Below are 22,465 nucleotides of genomic sequence, written 5' to 3'. Positions count from 1 at the left end.
CTGCGTTCCCTGTCTCCTGTGCTGGTTCCCCTTCTTTTCACCACCCTCAGGTTCTCTTCCTCCTGCACCTCCTGCTACGGCCCCCAGTCTCATCCAGATCTTGTCTGCACTGGCCACAGCTCCCGGGTCTCCCTCACCTAGCCCTGTTCTTTGGGATCCACTGCCATACAGCCTAGAGCTTTCCTTAAGAGCACAGCCCAGCTCCCTCCACCACCTCCCACACATGTACTTTGCAATGTGTGGCACATTCCTGCACCACCCCCCATTCATAAAATTTATGAATAATAGTTTCTACTCATTCATTTATTCAGTACATATCTCTGGAACACCTATTGTGTGCCAGCAATTCTTTTAAGCTTTGGAGATCCATCAGTGAACCAAACCGATGAAATTCCTTGCTCTCGTAGAGCTTACATTCTGACGGGGAAGAGAGCCCAAAAAAACACAATGACAAAAAGAAAATATATAATAAACATGAGTACTAGGGAGAAAGGATCAGCAAGAAAAGTGGGTGGGGGGCATGCCTTGGGGGGTTCACTTGGCAGACACAATTTCTTTGAATTCTCACCACGTTTCAGTGGAGAAGCCTGAGATCTAGAGAAGTGATTTGTCCAAAGTCATACAGCTTGGAAAGCAGTGAAGTCAGAATCTGCATCTAGGTCAAATCTATGGTGTCTTTAAAAAGTGATTCCTGACAACGTGCACGTGCCTCTGAATTGATGCAGCACATACAGTTGCCTTTTTTGGGGTAACTTTTCCTGTAATAAAAAAAAACAAACAGAAAGAGATCTAAGTACACATTACGTTACAGCTTTTATTGAGGACTGCAATAAACATGCATTTTCCTGTCTAATTTTAATGGCCTGAGGGAGAGAATTTTAGAAAAGCATCTGAGTGGGCTGAATGATGAGTTTAGGGGAAACACTGACTCAGCACAAACCCCTCATCTCCCAGATGAGGTCACTGCAGTGGGGCAAGGCGACTCGAGGTCGTTCACCCAGGCGATAACCGAGCTGAACCGGCTTCACCAGATTTCCCAGTCTTTTGTCGCTTTAACCGTATGGGGGGAGTTGGTGGCGCCAGAGGACCGCCAGGGGGCGATAGACTGCAACGGACCCAGGGGAGCCGGGGACCGACTCCGCCTGGGAGTGACGTCACCTGGCGATCCCGGGCACACGGATAGGAGAGTCACATGAGGGAGGTTTTTGATGGAGGCACAAACGGCAGGAGAAAAGACACCGAGGCTAGGAAGTCTGTCCATTCGGCCTTCCCTGATTTCAGATCCCCACTGTTGCTGCCTGGGCAGCTCTAAAACACAAACGTGACGGTCGCCACCCATGAAACTCTTCAAGGACGTCAACATAGCCCACAGAAAAAAAATCTAAACACAGACCTGCATGATCTTGCCCCGGCCTAATTCCAGGCCAACATCCTCTGGAGCCCTACCGAAATACTCTGAATTCTCTAAATTTATCGCATTCTCCCAACCCTTTGAACCCTGAAACGTCCACCTGAAATCTCTTTTCGCACCTAGTTTACGGAGAACTGCGTCTGTCTTTCAGCTACACATCACCGCTGGGAAATGTTCTCAGGCAAGAGCCCCTCCCTCATCCCTCCTCCCCCTCAACTCCAGTCTGGAGTCGGGGACCCCTTCCACCGCATAGGTCTCCCCTATCACACTGTAATGAAGATCCCGCCTTGCCTTTCTCTTCCAGCGCCGTCACAGAGCAAAGTACGTGTAGTGGCCGTTACACGATCGCAGAGTGAATGCAGAGATAGCACGGGGTTTAGGTTCTGCCACTTGTGTGACCTCAAACTATCTGGCTCGTAGGTTTGTTGTGGGGAGTCGATACATTAACGCATAAAAAGTGCTTAGAACAACGCCTGGAACATCGTAATCACTCAACAAACTTTTACTTTCACAGCGGCCAACGTACGACATTGCCCTTTTAAGGGACCCTCCCACTTTCCGTCTAACCGGAAGTACGCGCTCAGGGTTCCGGAAGTGACCCCAGAGCCCCTCAGAAACATGGCCGCCGAGCATTCTTCCGGAAGCGGTCACGGGCATTTTCGTGACGCAGAACGAGCTCCAGCGTCCCGTGGGGTTACCATGGTGCAGCTCTCAGCCCCCACTCCCTCCGCTTCCTCTCTCGCCTGAGCGCCGTGAACGGGAAGGCAGGCGGTGGGTCCCGCCCGCGTCGTAGACACCACCAAAGGGGAGGAGTTAGGCGAGCAGGTGACGCTCTAGGCGAGCTCGTACGAGTCTCTATGGTGCCGAGCGCTCCCCAGCGCTGCTCCCGCGCGTCAGGGCGAACGTTGCCCCTTTAATCGGCGGAGGGCGGTGCCGAGGAGGTCCCGCGAGAGCGGCGGGGGGCGGGGGGCGGTGCCGAGGCTGGGGGCCTGTGGCGGATGGAGCCCGCGATGGAGCCGGAGACTCTGGAGGCGCGAATCAGTGAGTGTCCGGGAGGGGCGCGGGCCGGACCGGAACCGGAACCGGGGGCGCAAGGCGGGCCCCTTCCCGGCGGGGGCGGGGTACGCGGCGCCCCCTCCCCACGCTCCGCCTCCGACCCAGGAGAGGCGGCGCCCCGAGTCCGTCCCTCCGACCCTGGGGCGAAGGAAGACCCCGCCAGCTGCATAGACCCCACGGTGGGATTGGGCGCCGCCCACTTCTCAGATCCTTGGGCCGCGACCCTTGGGGACGTGTGAGCTGCGCCCGCTTCTGCCTCTAGAAGCCCCGGGACGGGGACTCTGGTCCTCAAAGCCCTGAGGCCCACACTTCTCCACTGAGGAGCGGACCATTCTCTGGGGCCCGGGAGGGAGCAAGCCAGCGGCCCCCGGTGCTGCGCCTCAGCCCCAGGCGGGAGGGATCCTACTCCGTGGGCCCCAGATCGTCCAACTCAGGCTCTGCATGGCGTGATTCCCTCCTGTCCATTCCCCGCGTCTGCAGCTTCTCTCAGATTTCGCTCGTTTCCTTGCCCAGGAAGGGAGGACTCACTGGCCCATCTGATCCTCCAAGCTCCGGTCACACAGTGAGAAACCCTCAAACCCTCTAGGCTTGACAGGGTCCCATCTGAGACTACAGAAGTAACATCAAGGTCTCTGTCACCAGCCTCAGCCCAGCCCTTCCGATTCTGTACCTCCACCCAAGACTCTTCCCAGCTCTTTTCCTGACCTTCTTCCAAAGGCCCCTGAACCTCTTTCTCTGTGACTCCTCAGGCACGGGTTCCTATTACTCAGGCTTCTGAGTCCCCATACCCTCCACCTGACCTCCCTGTCCCACACTGCTGATGGCGCTCCTTGGCTCTCAACTTTCCTAGTGGACTCTTCCTGGGCTAGTGACAGCGCCCTCCCAAGTCTTTCCTTGGGCCCCGTCTCTGCCAGGGCCTCAGGGAGATCTCAATCTACCTTCAGCTCAGCCCCTGGGCCCCCAGCATCCCCAGGGAGCTGCGCAGGGTGATTTGGGGTCATGGGCAGCCCATTTTGAACCAGGCCTGAGCAGAATTGAATCCTGAGGTTGGCCTCAGAAACACCATTTCCAGGCATGTTTCAGAATCCGTCTGGCCAGTTCCGGGGGGAGGGCATGGACAGGAGGCACTGCGTGGCCATTGAGACTGTTCCAGAACGCCGTAAGTGCCCAGGTTTCAGCAGCAACTAGGGAGGACCTGGCTGACAGGTCCGGCGTATCTCAGGACTTGAGCTGAGGGTGACACAAAACCGCCTCACGTTTAGCAAAAATGGGATTTTCCGAGAGTCCAAAAAGAGCCTGATCTGAGACATAGGCATCAGGACACCTGGGTTTGGCAGGAGGCTGGACTCTGATAGACTGAGGCCAGGATCGATTTCCCTCTTTCTTTCCCTTTGGGCCCCAGCAGCACTGTAAGCGCTTCTCTTGCAGTAGTTGGAGGTAAAGAGTAGCTTTTGGTAGGTGAATGACGATATTGTCACCACCATGTAGTGACAGGGTACAGTCATGCCCTATTGAGAAACACTTCCCCCTTGCCCTCTCTGGGCGTTCTCCCTTACTGCCTCTCAGGGAAAGTGCTCCCCCCACCCCTCCCCGGTAGAGGTTAAGATGGCTGGGGGTTGGGGGCCCAGGCCAGAGAGGTTGATCGGCTCTCCATGGACCCATTGGCTCCTACTTTGAGCCAAACGCAAGGGAGAAAGCTGATGCCTCATGATGCCACTGCCTCTTCCTCCCTGGCTTCTGACTCAGGACAGTTTCCAGAACTAGCTTCTCTGTCATCACTCAGACTCATGTGTCTGACATTTTTAAAAGACTTCCTGTTTTAGGGTACCCCCCCAGGTCAGATGTCATGGAGAGGGCAAGACCTAACCCCATTCTCTCTTTCTGACTCCAGACTGGTGTTCCCCCAGCTTCTGGCCATGCCAGGGGGCTGGGAGACCCAGTAGACAGCCCTGCTTTCCCTTGGGGCGGGGGTGACAGTTATTCCTGGGTAATCAACAGGGGCTTCCTTTCTCCCAGGGACTTTGCAGCGCTCCTGGAACAGAGATTTCTTTCCAGAAAGAAAATGCTTCATTCAGATCTCTGCTCAGCTGTACCTCCTATGAGAGCTCTTCCAGAGAGAGAAGCGCCCCCCCTCCGCCCCCCAAAACACTTTCTATACCTTCTTGCTTTGATTTTCCTTTTTTTTTTAATTAAAAAAAATTGTTTTTAATGTTTTATTTATTTCTGAGAGAGAAAGACAGAGTGCAAGCAGGGGGAGGGTCAGAGAGAGAGAGAGACACAGAATCCGAAGCAGGCTCCAGGCTCTGAGCTAGCTGTCAGCGCAGAGTCCGATGCGGGGCTCCAACCCACGAACCGTGAGATCATGACCTGAGCAGAAGTCGGACGCTTAACCGACTGAGCCCCCAGGCACCCCCTCCTTGCTTTGATTTTCTTTATGGCACTTCACAGGAGTACACGGTATGGAGTGCGTGTGTGTGCTTATCCGAGGAGTCAGTGTTTCTTTTGCCGGGACTACGAGCTCCCGGAGGGCGGGGGTTTGGCCTTGTTCACTTCCGTGGCCCCAGCACTCAGAATGTTTATGAATCAATATGAATTGGCCAAATGGCTGCCAGGCACTGGGATCCCGGGGCTCGGGGCCTCCCTCCACGGCATAGGAGCACCGTGGGCAGGCGGCACACGTTGGGTCCCAGCCTCCTCTGGTCCGCAGCTCCCTCTCTGTCCGCTCTCCTAGGCTCTGTTCCCTCCACACCCCCTGCTCAGTAGCAGGCTTGAGGCAGAACCGGCCAGATATCAGGGCAAAGCTCAGAGACTTGCTCTGGGGAGGTGGTGAAGAACTGCCCCCCCGAGCCGTGGTCTCACCTTGCGAATTTTGTCATCTAAATCAGTCTGCCTTTCGCTCTAGCTTTACACGTGGGGAAACAGGTTCAGGGAAGTTCCGTGACCTACCGATTGTTTTTTTACCCAGCTTTGGGTGTCAGGGAGGTGACTGTCCGGGCTTATTTATTGCCTGCTCCTGTAGACCCCTTAGCCCTTTGCCGGCCACTACCCGCTCCTGGACTCAGACTCCCCCACATGCTGTGCCCGCCTGCCGGTTGCTGAGCCCCCCTTCATTCATTTATTTGCCAAGGGGAAATGGGCGTGTGCACCAGAGGCCCCGACGTGATGCCACAGCAGCCTGGGGCCCACGCTCAAGGTCAGAGCTGGGGGACAAAGAAGAGAGAGCTGATCCAGCACCGCCACCCTGGGCGGGGGCCAGAGTTAGGGAAGGCTTCGCGGAGGAGGTGATACCTGAGCCTCGCTCCTTCCAAGGTCCTCCACGCTCTGCCCTGCGCTCAGTCATCCGCGTCCCTCCTCCTCACACGTGGCCCCGTTGCTGGTCCTTGGCATGCCTTCCCCAGCCTTGTGAGCTCCCGCTCTCGTGGTGCCTCTTCCGGGCAGCCTCCCTGGCCCCAGGCCCAGCTGTGTCCCCCGTGCCCACTCCCACCCCCCCTGCTCGTGGCTCCTTTGCCTCTCTCTGTCACCCTGTGTGGCGAACCTAGCTTCCCTTGGCTCACTTCCCAGCCACACGGCTCCTTGAGAGCGGAACTGTGGCTTTCCCCCCCTTACCTCTGGATCTGGGTGTAAATTCCCGAGCATTGCGGGGATACTTTTCAGGAGCAGAACTAGAGGAGGTACGGTCGGCCAGGTAGGTGGACAGACGTGCAGCTGCAGAGGCGGGCGCACTAGGGAGTGGAGGCACCGCCCCTGAGCAACATCTCCAAAAGCGGCGCTATTCAGGGAGGGGCTGCCTGCGGACAGGAGCTCGTCTGTCCCTTGACACTGCTGAAATGTCACCGCTCAGGTCCTGAAGCTATTGGAGCAGGAGGTCAAGGGGAGCCTTTTCGCCTGCTCCGTCATCCCGGCTCCCCCTAGTGACCAACAGTGCTGCCCGAGGAGGGAGTGGGAGAGGCAGGGACCCTTTCACCAGGCCGCCATGGCCTCTCTCTCCTACAGACAGAGCCACAAGCCCCCTGAACAAGGAGCTGAACTGGGCCAGCATCAACGGCTTCTGCGAACAGCTCACCGAGGACTTTGAGGGGTAGGTGACCCCGCCTTGCGCTCAGCTCCCCGACACCATCTCTCTGCACCTGTCGCGCCCACTGCAGACCCTGGCCTCGGGCAGAGGCCTCCGTGGGTTGAGACTCCACTTCCATTCCTAATGTGCTCACAGATTAATGATGGTAGTGGGCCCTTGGTACCGCCTGTGGTCCGCCCTCTAACTGAGCCCATTTTACAGGTGAAGAAGCTGAGGCCCAGGGGACTCGGGTTCCCCACAAAGGAAACAGTAGCCCTGGGCTTAATTCCACACACCTCACTGAGCCCCAAGTCTGTCAGGATGTGCTCCCTGGCCCGGAAGAGGCCAGCGGGCCCTTTGCTCCAGGAAGAATGAGAACCACCTACGTTAGGATTAGTGCTTATCTAAAATGGCCATTTTGGGGCTGTGTGCAGACGGGGACTAGACTGGCAGAGGGCTTTGGGGCGGATATGTTAGCAGGCTCCGCAGGCGGTGAAGTAGGAGGGACACAGCCTTCCCTGCACCGCACCCCCCCACACCCGCACCCAGAGGCCATGCATACAGCACGACACATGCGACCCTGAGCACGGCTGCTTGGGTGTGAATCCCGTCCCCCCACCAGCTGGGCCAGCCTCGTACGTCATGTGAGGGGCTGCCTCGTACATCATAAGCACCCAGTCCGTGTTCGCTGTCACCGCCTTTGCCGCGAAGCTGCTCTGATCTCTCCCTGCAGACTGTTCTGCACCCCTGAAATTCCCAGGGGGCTGTGTCTGCCCTCAGTGTCACGTTATGCTCCCACATGGGACCCTTGAAGGCCATGGTCCCCTCCCCAGCTCGCGGTTCTTGGCCAAGGGGCAGAGCTCACACCTTTGGAAGGTCCTTGGCTCCTGCTCCCTGCCCACCCCTGCCCTGTCATGCCACAGCCTCCAAGCCTCTCCAGTCGGAGAAGGAGCTGGGCCTTTGCATCTACCTCACCGAAGCCACCCAGGGCTGTGGTCCCAGCAGGGGCAGGGGGTGGTGGCCCTCCCCTCGGGCGCCTCCAGCTCCAGCCCTTTGGGCCTTTGTGCTGTTCCTCCCGCCCAGGCCCCCGCTTGCCACCCGGCTGTTGGCTCACAAGATCCAGTCGCCGCAGGAGTGGGAGGCCATCCAAGCCCTGACGGTGAGAAGAGGGGGGTGCCATCCGTCCCCAGACCGCGTGGATGGCACCCAGGGAGGCCAAGACGGAGGGTTTTTGTTTGAGAGAGTGCTTGAGCAGGGCAGTGGGACGCGGGGGGTGGGGGTGGGGTGTGCAGGGAGAGCGAGAGAATCTTAAGCAGGCTCCATGTTCAACATAGAGCCTGAGACGGAGCTCGATCCCATGACCCTGGGATCATGACCTGAGCCGAAACCAAGAGTTAGATGCTCAACCGACTGAGCCAGCCAGGTGCCCCCACATCCGGCTCGTCTTTAGAGCCCGAGGGAGTGGTGCCAAAATGGTCTAGATTGGGGGTCTGGGCTGGCCCATAGGGGCTCACCGCCTCCCACCCCAGCATTTAGTTCAGGGAGGAAACCCCCAGGGTCGTCTGGCCCGGGCTTCCCTGCTCCAGCTGTACGGTGGATCCCTAAGAGGCTGGTAAACACACTGAAAGAGGGCACGACCCAGGCCTGCTGAACTAGTTCCTTCGGCGTCTGCGCCTGGGAATCTGCATCTCCGTAAAGGTCCCCAGGTGCCCTGTGGGGCCAGCTCAGCCCATCAGTGGTCTTTAGACCCAAGACAGTGCCGCCCTTCCCAAAGGCAGATCAGGTGCTGACGCTGGGCTCAGGCCAGAGTGTTTGAAGCCATGTCAGCAGAAGAGAAGCGGGTGTGCTATCTGTGGCCCCCAGGCCCAGGCCACGTAGCGACTCACCATAGAGCAAGGCTGACCTCGGAGGGTAAACAGGTTTCCTTTTACTTATTTTTTCAAATTTTTTAATGTTTATTTATTATTGAGAGAGAGAGACCATGAACAGGGGAGAGGCAGAGAGAGGGCCAGACACAGAATCTGAAGTAGGCTCCAGGCTCTGAGCTAGCTGTCAGTACAGAGTCCAACACGGGGCTCGAACTCACAAACCGTGAGATCATGACCTGAGCTGAAGTCGGACCCTTAACCACCTGACCCACCCAGATGCCCCAACAGATTTTCTTTTAATAATTATATATATATTTTTTAACAAGATAGGGGTGGGTTTTTTTTTTTTCCTCAAATATGGGCCAGTCCTATGATTTCACAAATACAGAGAGGATAAGGCACAGTAGATGGTGCCTGTTGAAGCTTAAAAAAAAAAAAAAACAAAGAAAAATAATAGGAAAATGATTTGCAAGCACTGCTCAGACGTGGCCAGGCCATGCAGCTGGGCATTGGCGGCCCTTGAGGGCACCCACCCTGCGTCTTATCCTCAGAGCCATTCTCTCCCTCTGCTTACCCATCCCTGGGCTTCCACTCGCCAGTCAGGGGTATGGGAAGGAGGTCGCCTCCTCTGACCCTCCCTGGGCCCCCCCGCGCCCCCCCAGGTGCTGGAAACATGCATGAAGACCTGCGGCAAGAGGTTCCACGATGAGGTGGGCAAGTTCCGCTTCCTCAACGAGCTCATCAAGGTTGTGTCTCCCAAGGTGGGTGCTCCCAGCCTGAGCTCTCGGTGGGGGGCGGGGTGCTAAGGAAAGAGGACCCCCTACAGGCGGCCACTGAATTCCCTCAGCCTGGGGGCTCCCCCTGGGGTTCCCACTTCTACTCAGCCCCTCTCCCCCGATTAGAACTCTGACCAGCATAAACACAGAGCCTTTCTCATGGTCCTTCACAGCCAAGTCCAGGAGAGCGGGGCATCCAGAAGGAGGGCTTCCAGGCCACCCGGGGGCCGGTGGCCCTGGAGCCGCTCACGGGGGTGCTCAGGCTTAGTGAGGAATGACCGCAGGACATGTGCACGTGGCTCTGGCTGTGACCTCTCCCGACCTGGGTCTCCACCGGAGGGTCTCCCTGTCCCCACCTCACAAGAGTGGTGGCCTCCTCCAGGCCTTGGCTGCCGAGCCCCCAAGCCTGAGTGGCAGAGCCTGCTGATGGCCTTGGCCTGGTGGGGGCAGGGCTTGCTCCCTTAGGGCGTGCACTCATTTGATGCCCCGTGGGTGAGATTCCACCCTCTCCGCCCTCCCTCAGTCACACCCCTCTCTTGACCAGAGCAGTGAGTGTCCCAGCCGGCCCCTCATTCTCTTCCCAGCAGGCGGCTAGCGTGAGATCCAGTTCCCTTAGCCTAGTTGGCTGCTGAGAGAGACTGTGCGTGGGACCCAGCGCTGAGCTCGGGTCCACGCCTGCCCTTTCCCTGGCCAGCCCCAAGCCCGCTGGCTCCTTCCTGAGGTCGCAGAGCGAAGCCCTGCGCGAACCGGCCGGGCGCTGGGCTCTGCGCCTCACCTTGCATCAGCTCTGCATCCTCCCCGTGCTGCCACCTGTCACGTGGGGACGCAGACGCTCAGGGCTGGCGTGGAAGGGCCCCTCAGGCCAAGGTTTCCAAGGGGCCCCTGGGGAGGCAGCCAGGTTGGGCCTGGGGCTGCAGTGAGCTGGGCCAGACAGTGGCAAAGGCCTGTCCTCCCCTCGGTCTCTGAAGTACCTGGGCTCTCGGACGTCGGAGAAGGTGAAAAACAAGATCTTAGAGCTCCTTTACAGCTGGGCAGTCGGCCTGCCCGAGGAGGTGAAGATCGCCGAGGCCTACCAGATGCTCAAGAAGCAGGGTGAGGCACCCGACGGGGGGCGGGGACCAGCGCCTCCGCCCTCCGCCCTCCTCCCTCCTCCCTGAGCTGGGGCTCCAGCAGCTCCTAACAGCAAGGTCATGGCTCTGCTCTGTAACCTCTCAAGAACATAGAGCTATGGGGCCTTCTTAAGCCTCTGTGTGAAGCTAGGTTGGGTGGAGCGAAGGTGAATTTGGGTCAAACTTCCCCTCCGAGAGTGGCCCCCATGGGGTGGCCTCCAAATGTGGGTGCCTAGAAGCCAACACGTGATTTGACATCATAGTTCAGGAGCCCATCTGGCCCGCTGGGGTCCAGAGCCAGCCTGCTGGAGGGGCTGTCCTCCACCCTCCATCCTGCCCTTGCCCGCCCCCCCCAACCATCCCCCCCTCTGGCCACGGACGCTGTTGACGGCCTTCCCACCGCCGTCTATTCCAGGGATTGTGAAGTCCGACCCCAAGCTTCCGGATGATGCTGCCTTTCCCCTTCCTCCTCCACGACCCAAGAATGTGATCTTTGAAGATGAAGAGAAATCCAAGGTGAGCCTCCAGGGGAGGTGGAGATGAAGACCTTCGGGCCCCCTTGGTCGTGAATTCCAGGCCCTGGCTGCCCTGCCCTGAGCAGAGGCTCGTGCTGAGCACAGTCACTACAGCGGGGGACAGGCGCGGTTTACCCAGCACTTCTGCATGCTGAGTACCTCCCGTCCGGGGCCCCTGCATTTAATAAACACAAGCGCATGCCTGGTGACCCTGGGATTGGTCTGGGGGCATTTTATAGATTGAGTAGGAGGCTGTGTATTTTTGCCTTTGACCCTTTCAATGATAATTGTACTAACTTTGCGTTAAAGGAGTCATGTGCTCACGGGCAAGAAATTAAACAGCCCAAAGGAGGTAAGATAAAGAGTAAAAGCTCTCTCTGCCTAGTCCCAGCCCCAAGGGCTGGTGCTGTTGGGTTCCTGGCACATCCTTCCAGAATGACTCTCTCGCGAGGGTAATACAACATTCAGTACTGTCTGTCGAGAACGTCTTTGGGGAGCACTCTCGCACAGTGCCTCAGTTGTCCTGTGGTGTCGGTAGATTCTCACTATTTCATGGGGGGCTTAATAGGTACCTTATGTCCCACAGCTGGGAAATGGGGAACCAGCACGTGACCCCAGGCCCAGGGCTGGGGTCACAGTCGGGCTGCTCTGTCCCTGCAGATGCTGGCCCGCTTGCTGAAGAGCTCCCACCCCGAGGACCTCCGAGCCGCCAACAAACTCATCAAGGAGATGGTGCAGGAGGTGATTGCCACGGCCACGGTGCGGGGAGGAGGCCGAGTGGGCATTGGAGTTGGGCCACCATGGTGGGGTTGTGTGTGCGCCTACGGGGAACCCTGCCATGACCCAGCTAAAGGGCTGTCACAGCAAAGAAAGAGCTGACAGATCGGGGGGACCCCGGGGTCAGAGCCAGAACCGTTGTAGAGGGGAGAATTCTCCAGCAGCCGAGCTAACCTGCTCTGGTTGGGCGTGTGAGGCTGACTGCCTCTTCCATGACAAGGAAATAGAAATGAGGCCTTATTACTTTAAAGGTACCGTGTATATGCATATTTATTATAAAGAGAGAATAACCCGCCTTTAACTTCTAAACAAGTGTAGATATGTTGTGGGTACAGAGACTTTATTTCTAATATATGTTTTTTAATATTTATTTATTTTTGAGAGAGAGAGCGAGAGGGAGAGAGGGCCAGAGAGAAAGGGAGACAGGATCAGAAGCAGGCTCCAGGCTCCAAGCTGTCAGCACAGAGCCTGACACGGGGCTCGAACGCACAAACTGTGAGATCATGACCTGAGCCGAAGTCAGACGCTTAACCTACTGAGCCACTCAGGCGCCCCCCAAAGTTTCTTTAATGTTTATTTTTGAGAGAGAGAGAGACAGAGACAGAGTGCGAGCAGGGGAGGGGCAGAGACAGAGAGAAACAGAGAATCAGAAGCAGGCTCCAGGCTCTGAGCTGTCGGCAGAGAGCCAGACGTGGGGCACGAACCCGTTAACCATGAGATCATGACCTGAGCCAGAGTCAGTCGCTTAACTAACTGAGCCACTCAGGCACCCCGTCAGGCTGAAACTTTTTTAATTGACAAGGGTGGGCCATCAAAGCTTCAGTCGGGGAGGGCGGTTGTGTCAGATGGCAGAGCACAAGCCCACCTTCCGTCCCGCGAGGGGGGAGCACGCGTGGTAAGCCTGGCGGGCGTGGGATAGTGGGGTCACTTTCTACAGTGGCCTGTCAAGGCCTACCAGTTGCCAGACACTGGCAGACACTGGGAGGGGTCACTGTCCTAGTTTCTGGTTATGCTGTTGACCACAGAAGTCCCCTCCCGCTCTCAAGTGCGGGGAACCTCCTTTCAAGGGGCAAACACAAGGAGGGCAGAGGTCACGCAGAACCCCAGGTGTAGGCGTAGGACAGCGGTCCCCCAGTGCCACCGGTCCAGATTGCGGAGCTGTCCTGGAGAGTCTGTCTGAGGGCCCCAGAGATTCTGACAGGCCCGTGCAGAGGCCGGGGACCCGAGGCCGTTGGCGGGAGGAGAGGAAGTGAGCACAGGGTTAGCAGAGGGCTTCTTGGACCAGAACGCCCTGGCCTGGGCACCTGGTGGCCGGGCCTGAGGTCACACCGCGCTAGCATGCTGCAGGCAGCGCCCGGCTCCGGGCACGCATGACCTGGGCCCTCTGGGGCCGGCGTCTCCCCAGGACCAGAAGCGGATGGAGAAGATCTCCAAGCGGGTCAGCGCCATCGAGGAGGTGAACAACAACGTGAAGCTGCTCACGGAGATGGTGACGAACCACAGCCAGGGCGGCGCCTCTGCCCACAGCAGCGAGGACCTCATGAAGGTGTGCCCGCTTCTTCCGCCCCGCCCCCGCCCCCAGGTCCCTGCCGGCCTGACCCACCTGCCCTGCTGTCCCCAGGAGCTGTACCAGCGCTGCGAGCGGATGCGGCCCACCCTCTTCCGACTGGCCAGTGACACGGAAGACAATGACGAGGCCCTAGGTGAGCCCTGGGCAGTCGGCACTATCCCCCCTCTGCCTCCTCCCCCTTCCTCTCCCAGGACATGCTAAGTACCTGCAGTTGGCAGGAGCGACCACCAGGGGGCCCCCTTCTCCAGCCCTGATCTTGGGTTTCTGCATGTTGAGGGGGCGCCTGGGTGGCTCAGTTGTTTAAGCGTCTGCCTTCAGCTCAGGTCATGACCTCATAGTTCGTGGGTTCAAGCCCCGTGTCAGGCTCTGTGATGACAGCTAGCCCAGAGCCTGGAGCCTGTTTCAGATTCTGTGTCTCCTTTCTCTGACCCTCCCCTGTTCATGCTGTCTCTCTCTCGGAAATAAATAAAACATAAAAAAGAATTAAAAAAAAAAAAAAGGAAGCAGAGAGCAGGGCCGATAAGGTTATAAGATCTTCTCAGCCAAGCCCCTACTCACTCAAGCAGTTACATTGACTGCTCACAAGCTGAGCCAGCTGAAAGGGAAAGGACTGTCCCCATTTCACAGCTGGGGCTCTGGGAGGGAGGGGACTTACGCAGATCACAGAGCATAACAGAGGCAGAGCCACGGTGGACCAGGGACTCTCCAGACACAACCTCCCTGGTAAGGGCTAGACACCAAGGCCTCGACGATTCTGGGCCCCGGGACTCAGTCACGGCCGCATACCCGGTTCTCATCCTTACTCTCTGCCACCATGTCAGCCAGAGTCTCCGGGGCAGCAGTCCGGGTGCCATCTCAGCCCCTGATTCGATGGGACTTCACCGAGTGCCTCCCGTGTGCCAGGCACCCAGTCCCTGCCAAGGTCCCTGCTGCTCAGACCCCTCGAAGCCCTGGCCCCGGAGGGGAGAGTATTGGAAAGGGCCTAGTCTGTGCCAGGCACTGTTCTAGGCCCCGGGGATACGGCAGTGATTAAAACCGACAAAAGCCAGCGGCGCCTGGCTGGCTCAGTCAGCAGAGTGTGCAACTCTGGATCTCGGGGTTGTAAGTTTGAGCTCTGCGTTGGGCGTAGAGATTAGTTGAAAACAAAATCTTTAAAAAAGTAATCAACAGGGGCGCCTGGGTGGCTTAGTCGGTTAAGCGTCCGACTTTCGCTTAGGTCATGATCTCGCGGTTCGTGGGTTCGAGCCCCGCGTCGGGCTCTGTGCTGACTGCCAGTTCAGAGCCTGGAGCCTGTTTCAGTCTGTGACTCACCTCTGTGACTCCCCCTCTCTCTGACCCTCCCCTGCTCACGCTGTCTCTCTCTCTCTCCTAAAAATAAATAAAACATTTAAAAAAAAAAAAAAGTAATCAACAGAAGCCCTATCATCAATGGAGCTTGTAGCCTAACGAGAGGAGATAGGCGGTGAGCAGGGACCATCTGTCAGGTGGGGGTCAGTGACGTGGAGAACGGCCGGCGGGGGGCCAGGGTGCTGGGGAGTGGGGGTGAGGAAAGACCTCAGAAGGCCTCAAGGCAGGAAGGAACGAAGGCACATAGGAGCGCGAGGGGCATCCCCCTGGCAGAGCCAGGGTGGAGCCTGAGGCCGGAGCATGCCACCCTGTTCGGTGTGATGGGGGCAGGGGATGAGGGCGGACAGCAGCGGGTCTGAGTGAGGAGAGCAGACAGGACACCCCCACCCCCGCCCCATCCCCTACCAGGGCTGCGATAGGCACAGGGTGCTCCCCTCCCCCCCAGAGCCCCCCACCCCTGCCCTGTATTCCCTCAGCCTCGTCTCTCCCCTCCTGTCCATTCCAGCCGAGATCCTGCAGGCCAATGACAACCTCACCCAGGTGATCAACCTGTACAAGCAGCTGGTGAGGGGCGAGGAGGTCAACGGCGACGCCGCAGCGGGCTCCATTCCCGGTGAGGGGGCGGGGGCGGGGGGGGCGCCAGGCCAGAGAGGCACAGAGCCCAGGCTGCGATCGCAGGGGCGACCCTGGCCCCTTAAGACGGGGAGGGCCCCCCCGGGGAGAGAGCTGGGGGGAGACTGTGCCAGGGCTGCAGCTGTGGGGGGAGGAAGTCGCATGGGGCGGAGGGGGAGGGAGCCAGCGTTTGGCAAGGACGAGCAGAAGAAGGAAGGCCTTTCTTTCATTTGATAGATCTGGCACCTGGTGTGCGGGGCTGGACGGCACCCTTCAGGCTTAGTTTCCTTATCGGAAGGCGGGAGGGAGGGTCAGACACATGAACATGGCAGGCTCGGCCCCAGTAAGGGCAGAGCGATGGCCCTGGGGACCCACGACAAAGGTTCGAATAGGCCCGGTGGGGGAGCAGTGGGGGCACTTCCACAGAAGCAGCAGCGTGGAAGTGAGGCCTCCGAGCATGGGAGGCAGTTGGCCAAGTCGAGAGAAGGAGCAAATAGGCTCTGGACAGAGGGACCAGCCTGTGCTAGAGGAGCAGCCTCGTGGCAGATTTCGGGGGCAGGGCCATGTGGCTAAGGAGGGGGGGACGAGGCAGGAGGGCTGTGAGGGGCGGGGGGCGGCGGGCCAGCCTCCAGGAGCCTGAGTGGCCTCCACCCAGGATGGGCCTGACTCTCCTCCCCCCCCCGCCCCCTCCCAGGGAGCACCTCGGCCCTGCTGGACCTCTCAGGCCTGGATCTCCCCACCACGGGCGCCACCTACCCAGTCATGCCCACCCGCCCTGCTGACCCGGCCAGCCCCGAGCAGCCCAGCACCTCCGTCTCCCTGCTTGATGACGAGCTCATGTCTCTGGGTGAGGAGGGGCCTGGCCCAGAGGAGGGAGGGAGGGCTGGCTGCGCGTGGGGTTGATGCCTGCAGTGTGTGACACAGCCCTAGTCCTGTGGAGGGTGGTATGAGTGCTAGGCCCATTTCACAGCCTGGGAGGCTGAGGCTCGGGAAGTTAAGGAGTCTGTACAGGGTCTTCCAGTCAAAGGGTGAGGCTGGCGGCCAGGGGTCCCTGCGGCAGGTTAGAGCCTAGAACTGGGAGCAGACCGTCTTCCCACCCGCTGTGAGGGGGAGGGGCAGAGAGGGAGAGCCCTGGCCCTGCAGCTCTAGAAGCTCCGGGTCCTCTGCGCCTCCCCCTGGTCCCAGAGTACAGGCCAGGGCCCGGGCTCCAGAGCCTGCCAGGAACGGGGGCGCACGCAGGGGCCACCCCGCCAGCCAGGCAGTTCTCAGGATTCCGGCCTCTGGCCCAGCCCCCTCAGAGAGCTGGAAGCCGGAGACATGGGGACAGCCTCTTCTCAAGGGTCCTGAAGTTATTAAAAAAAAAAAAAAAAAAAGGCTGAGCTCTGTCAAAAGAATCTCGAAAGTCACGTTGGAGAACTGCCTTGGAAGCCAGGAGTCGGACTGTGTTCCCTTGAGCCAGTTCGGAGGTAAACGGCAACCCTTTCGGACCAGAAGAGGCGCTGGTGTGCCGGCATCCCGGCCCAGCGCCTCCCTCACCACTGCGATCCCGGAGGACCTTCCCCCGCCTCCCGCCCCTGCACAGGAGTGGGTGCCGCCAGCATCCCTGCTTCTCAGATGCCAAAGGAAGGCTCCCAAGGCTTAGGAAGGCTAGGTGACATGCCCGAAGGGGGGCCACGCAGGTTAGGACGAGGTGCTCGGGGTCTGACACCTTCCTCTGAGCCTCTCTGCTGCTGTCCTCCACTCCCCGGCCAGGAAAGGGACACAAGGGACTGGGAACGGAGCATGAGGGATGAGGGGACGACAGAGCAGCATGAGTTCCCCTCTGGGCCCCACAGCTGACACCCTCCCCGAGGGGGGTCTCACCACAGGGTGTCCGTGGGCCCGCGCACGTACCCATGCCATCCGCCTGCCTCCTTGGCATCCCAAGCTAGGGGTGGCCCCCGGCAGAGGGAGGCCTGCCCTGTCTTTTTTTTTTTTTTTTTTCATTTTTTTTTTTTAATGGTTCATTTATTTCTGAGAGAGAGGGAGAGACAGCGTGAGCAGGGGAGGGTCAGAGAGAGGGAGATACAGAATCCGAAACAGGCTCCAGGCTCTGAGCTGGCTGTCAGCACAGAGCCTGACACGGGGCTTGAACCCACGAACTGTGAAATCATGACCTGAGCTGAAGTCGGAGGGTGCGGGGACAGAGCGCACACAGGCTTGACTTCCCCAGCAGAGCCAGGGCCAGGCAGCAGCTGCCTGACCGGGCAGTCAGTGCATGTAGCCCATCCCCCCTCCCCCCCCGCCCCCTCCCCCACAAGCAACCGTGGCAAAGCCACCTTCTCAGGCGAAGCAAGGTGTGCTTCGTACTTCCTGGCCCCACGTTGCTTCAGCAGAGCCCCGAGCCTCCAGCATCCGTTGGTTTTGACTCAAAGGGAAAGGAAATGTGGGAACAAGAACCAGAAGTGCCCGGCAGCACCCGCCCCGCTCGGGGGGAAATAGAGGAAGCCCTGGGACCACAGAGGGGGCTTGTCCTAACCGGCTGTTTGTGGCAGGAAGGGTGAAGGATGGGGGCAGGGCAGGCAGCAGGGACTTCCCGTCCACCACTGTCAAGGCCCTTCATCTCATCCGTCTCCTTTATTACCCACGACAGTCCCCTCAGTCTTACGGATGAGGCACAGGGCAGTTGTCACCGGCCCGAGGTCACACAGCCAAGTGGTAGGGTTATGTTCAGACTCCAGCAGGGAGGCCCCCCGCTCCATCCAGGGAAGGTGACTTCACCGCCCTGTGTCCACTTCCTCAGCCCCAAAAGAAGGATGTCAGCCCCACACCCGCTCGTCAGGATTGTTTGAGGGCGGAGCGAGCCCCACGTGTCAAGGCTCCTAACCCTTCCGGGCGTGTGACAGCCGTTACTGCTCTGTGGCCCCTGCTCTCAGGTGTGCCCAGAGCAAGAGGCCCGGCGTCATGAGCCTCCCGTGCCTTGCCAGAGCCTGTCGACTCTTAAGGCTGCAGCTCACTTATTCAGAACTTGCTAGAAACAGGCAATCTTGTCTTCTGTAGGGAAGGCCTGTGGTGGACTTGGCCCAGAGTGTGCTTCCGGGCAGACAGAGGTCAGACCCGGTGTCTGCTGTCCGCCAGTCGGCAGGCTGATGAGCGGAGCCCTCCGGAGGGCCCACGGCTGCCCTTGGCCCCGGCCTGCCAGCCCTGTTGGCACGGGCAGGGCACACAGGGCTTTAGAGCCGCCACCGCGCACCCGGGGACGCGCAGCCCGGCCAGCCCAGCTGCCCTCTGACGCTCGGAGGCCGTCGTTGGCTGGGTGCAGGACGCCAGCCGCTGCGCGCGGATCCTCACCTGGCGCCCCCACCCCATCCTCCCTTCCCGCCACCCTGGGCTCCCTGGTGCCCGCTGACTACAAACACAAAAGTCCTGCTGTCCCTAGTGGAGGTGGCCTCAGAGTGGCGGGAGATTCCCGCGTGAGCGGGCGCGGGGAATAGACCTCTGGGATCTTGGTTCCAGCTTCTCTGCTGGGGTTCCCTCTAAAAGTGCCTTTTCCCCTATGAGCTGAGCCTCTTGGGGCAATGCATGGGGAGGGCAGGAGGCAGGGACCCTACGCCGGCATGTGGGGCACTCCCCCACCCCCCCCGCTCCCTTCCTTCTGAATGAAGACCTCCAGCTCCTTTACCTCTGTCTCGCCTCCCACCAGGCCTAAGCGATCCCACACCCCCTTCGGGCCCGAGCTTGGATGGTGCTGGTGCCGGATGGAATAGCTTCCAGGTAAGAGGGCCCGGAAGCAGCACGACCAAGGCGGCTGCCTGCAGCAGGCAGTGAAGACAGGGCCATGGGGCAGGGGCCCTGGGGCCCGAGGCTCCTGTCCTGGATGGGGGGCCCCGGATGGGGGAAGGCAGGCATTCTCTCCTCGCTTCCACCTGCTCCTCCTGCGAGTCTCAGCGTTGAGACCAGAGATGAGGTTCCCATTCTCTTTCTCTTGGTGGTGACTTTAAGGTCCCTGGAATGTGGTGACTTCAGGAGCAGACCCTCGGGCCAGGCCGGCCCACCAGCAGGACCGTTGTCCCCTTCCCTGCTGCTGCTGCCCCAGATGTCACCCGCAAGGAGGGGCAGGGGCCTCAGGGCAGCAGCGCCAGGCGACCCTGACCCCTCTTCAGCACCCCCCTACCCTCCTGCGTGCTTTGTGTTCCCAACAGTCGTCTGATGGCGCAGAACCCCCCGCCCCGCCCCGGGTCCCCAGCTCGGACAGCCAGCCCCCGGCGCAGACACCTCTGCCAGCGAGCAGTGGTCTGGACGACCTGGACCTCCTGGGGAAGACTCTCCTGCAGCAGTCCCTGCCCCCTGAGTCCCAGCAAGTGCGGTGGTGAGGGCGCAGCCTGGCTGGGGCGCAGGGGGGTGTCCTGGCTGGGGGGAGAGTGTCCTGGCTGGGGGGGGGGGGAGTGCCCTGGCTGGGGGGGGAGTGTCCTGGCTGGGGGGGGAGTGTCCTGGCTGGGGGGGTGCCCTGGCTGGGGGGGGAGTGTCCTGGCTGGTGGGGGGAGTACCCCCACCAGCATCAGCTCCCGGGCTTTCCAAGCCTCGCAGGGAGAGGCCTGGTGCCCACGCACTCCTGTGAGCAGCTCTTGCTAGCGGACCAGCCGGGTGCCAAGCGCTGCACTGGTCTTGAGGGAGGCAGCAGGGCCCATCCTTCGGGGCACAGAGTTAATGGAGAACGGAGAACTGTGTCCCACCGGGGCACGGATGGGTGTGGGGCAGAGAGGTGGGGGGAGCTGGAGCTGCTTGTTCCAAGGTGAGGCGAGCCGGGCCAGAAAGACAGGGAGGCATCCGAGCCGGCCATCAGGGACAGCCAGGAAGCCCAGCCCTCCCTGTGCCGCTGACCTCTCGGTCCCCGAAGAGTCACCCCCCCCAATGCCACGTCCCCCAACAAGGGAGAAGCAGCAGCCTGCCCCCCGGCTCACACTCCGGGACCTACAGAGTAAAAGCAACTGCAGCCCGCCTGGCTCCGGTGCCACCGGCCTCCTCCACGCGGCGTCCCCCGAGCCCCCTGGGCCCCCGCGGCAGCCCACGACGACCGAGCTGTCGCTGGCCAACATCACCGTGCCACTGGAGTCCATCAAACCCAGTGAGTGGGCCGGGGGCGCAAGCGGGTCCGGGCTGTGCCGGGTCAGCGTGCCGGTCCAGGCCTCCACGGGCACGAGGACCCCTCACGCTGGCTGCCTGGTGCTCCCCCCCGGGAAGCCACCGCCAGGACACAGGGGCTCCGGGTCTCTCCAAGGTCACGAAATCAGACCAAGATGAGGACGTAGGTCCACGAGTGAGCTGCTCCTGCGCAGGAGCACTAGGGGACCCCTAGACCGATGAAGACTGGCCGGTCTTCTCGGCCTCCACCATCTTGCGAATGCACCTTGACTGGGGCATCGCCCCTTCAGTGTCCCCAAGAAGTGGCGAGCGGTGCCCCTCTCTTGCCAGGAGGGAAGGCCCCGAATGCCCGCGTGACTGCACGAGTCACACGGTGAGAGCTGGACCCCAGCTCACCCTAGGCCTCCACTCCAGCGCCCCAGGAGGTGGCCACACGGCACTGGGGCCCCCCAGCCGTAACTCAGCCCAGGGTGTGGGTGTCTACCCCCGCCCACCGTGGCCCCGGGTAAAGGCAAGGACCCGAGTCTGTGGATTCCCAGCAGGGCGGCGAGCAGCTGCCAGGAGCCGGCGGGACATGCGTGGGCTCAGGCCTGGCACCACCCATCATCCCCTTGCCCTTGTCCCTGCCAGGCAGCATCCTGCCAGTGACGGTGTATGACCAGCATGGCTTCCGGGTCCTCTTCCACTTTGCCCGTGACCCCCTGCCTGGACGCTCCGACGTGCTGGTGGTGGTGGTCTCCATGCTGAGCACTGCCCCCCAGCCCATTCGCAACATCGTTTTCCAGTCGGCTGTCCCCAAGGTGACAGGGGCGTGCCTCCTTCCTCTCAGGGCAGGGTAACTTGGGGCCGGGTGGGGAGCCAACTAGCTGGGGGGGGTGGGCAGGGGACAGGGCCTCTCTGGGATCAGGGGATAGAAGGGAGCCCTGGGACGGAGCCGCTGGCCCCCTACAGCACCTGGCAGGCAGACTGGGCCTGGTCCCTCAGAGTGGGGACAGGAAGCGGGGGGCTTAGCTGGACCCCGTCCCACCCTACTTTCCGCAGGTCATGAAAGTAAAGCTACAGCCGCCCTCGGGCACGGAGCTGCCGGCGTTTAACCCCATCGTCCACCCCTCGGCTATCACCCAGGTCCTGCTCCTTGCCAACCCCCAGAAGGTGAGGAGCCCGGCTGTGACCACGCGCTGCTGTGGGGCGGGGGCGGCCTCTTCTCTCCCTCTGACCCCCCACCTTCACTGTCTCTGCCCCAGGAGAAGGTTCGTCTCCGCTACAAGCTCCTCTTCACCATGGGTGACCAGACCTACAACGAGATGGGGGACGTGGACCAGTTCCCCCCGCCGGAGACCTGGGGAAGCCTCTAGAACAGGGAGGGGCTGGGGAGAGGATGGGGGAGCAGGACTGGCCACTGCCCAACCTGGGTGGGAGGCTGTGGTGGCCTAGGGTACCCTGTGTTCCCATGGCGACGCCCCCCCAGGCCTGGTGCTGCTTCTCCCATCACCCCTGCGGCCCTTTCCTTACTTGCCCCCTCCCCTGCCAGAGATGAACCCAGCCCGGAGACTGGGTCTGGGTTTGCACTGCTGGGGACCTTGGCCACAGGGGAGAGCCTGGAGCAGGGAATGGCCGCCTGGCCCTCGAAAGACTTGGGGTCATGGGGGAGAAGCATGGCTGTCGGGTGGGGGCCAGGACCTCAGGCCCGGCCCTGACCCCAGCCTGGGGTGGGGTCATCCCCACCCATCTCTTATGCCTTATGGGAAGGCCCAGCCATAACTCGGGGGCCATGCTGGAGCGAGAACCAGCTCAGGCCTCCTCCATAGGAACCGGGTGACTGGGGACGGGGGGGTGACGCCTGCACCCCCAGCTCTTTGCACTCTCTGCTGTGTGGTTTGACCCTGTTCGCTTTCTTTCTCAGTGGCCCTGTGGTCAGCATCTCAGGGGGCCCAGTTGGGGGAGCCCCCACTCCGTCCCCCACTCCTCATGGGGCTTTCGCTCCACCCGCCTGCCCCCCCTTTGCTATCAGGCCTCCTGAGGGGCCGTGGGGGCTGTGACTGCTGGCCCGAAGGTCACGCCAGAGCTGGATGGCCCCAGTGGGGGCGCTCAGGGCCACTGGGGTTCTCAAGTGCGTCTCCTTTGGCCTAGACCTCTGCTGGGGCCTCCTGTGGGCGGCTCGCCTCTGCCCGTCTGTCTGTCTGCGGGCAGAGTGGGGTCCGTGTGTGAGAGCAGGAGTATTTATGGAAATAAAATGTCCTTTTTCCTGG

The 22,465-nt window shown here is 60.5% G+C and overlaps 1 protein-coding gene and 1 long non-coding RNA gene across 2 annotated transcripts; one reads left to right on the top strand and one right to left on the bottom strand.

Moving 5' to 3' along the window:
• Positions 1 to 285: 285 nt before the first annotated feature.
• On the bottom strand, positions 286 to 1,304 carry LOC120241142. The gene is made up of 2 exons (XR_005530842.1): positions 1,159 to 1,304; positions 286 to 758 (listed from the first exon to the last, which is right to left on the bottom strand). It is a non-coding gene; the product is annotated as an uncharacterized LOC120241142 (long non-coding RNA).
• A 947-nt stretch (positions 1,305 to 2,251) lies between these two features.
• Positions 2,252 to 22,465, top strand: GGA1 (golgi associated, gamma adaptin ear containing, ARF binding protein 1). Its single transcript, XM_039246070.1, has 17 exons — positions 2,252 to 2,452; positions 6,461 to 6,545; positions 7,605 to 7,680; positions 9,052 to 9,150; positions 10,134 to 10,257; positions 10,690 to 10,790; positions 11,450 to 11,530; positions 12,972 to 13,112; positions 13,188 to 13,269; positions 14,989 to 15,096; positions 15,790 to 15,942; positions 18,778 to 18,848; positions 19,277 to 19,443; positions 20,006 to 20,199; positions 20,847 to 21,016; positions 21,258 to 21,368; positions 21,461 to 22,465. The coding sequence occupies exons 1-17, from the start codon at positions 2,410 to 2,412 to the stop codon at positions 21,569 to 21,571; spliced, it is 1,917 nt and encodes a 638-aa protein (XP_039102001.1). The 5' UTR covers positions 2,252 to 2,409; the 3' UTR covers positions 21,572 to 22,465.

Source organism: Hyaena hyaena, unplaced genomic scaffold (genome assembly GCF_003009895.1).
Source record: "Hyaena hyaena isolate Hyena2069 unplaced genomic scaffold, ASM300989v1 scaffold_280, whole genome shotgun sequence".
Taxonomy (NCBI): Eukaryota; Metazoa; Chordata; class Mammalia; order Carnivora; family Hyaenidae; genus Hyaena; species Hyaena hyaena.
Note: the sequence above shows the minus strand (reverse complement) of the source record. Positions and strands in the feature narration are given on the sequence as shown.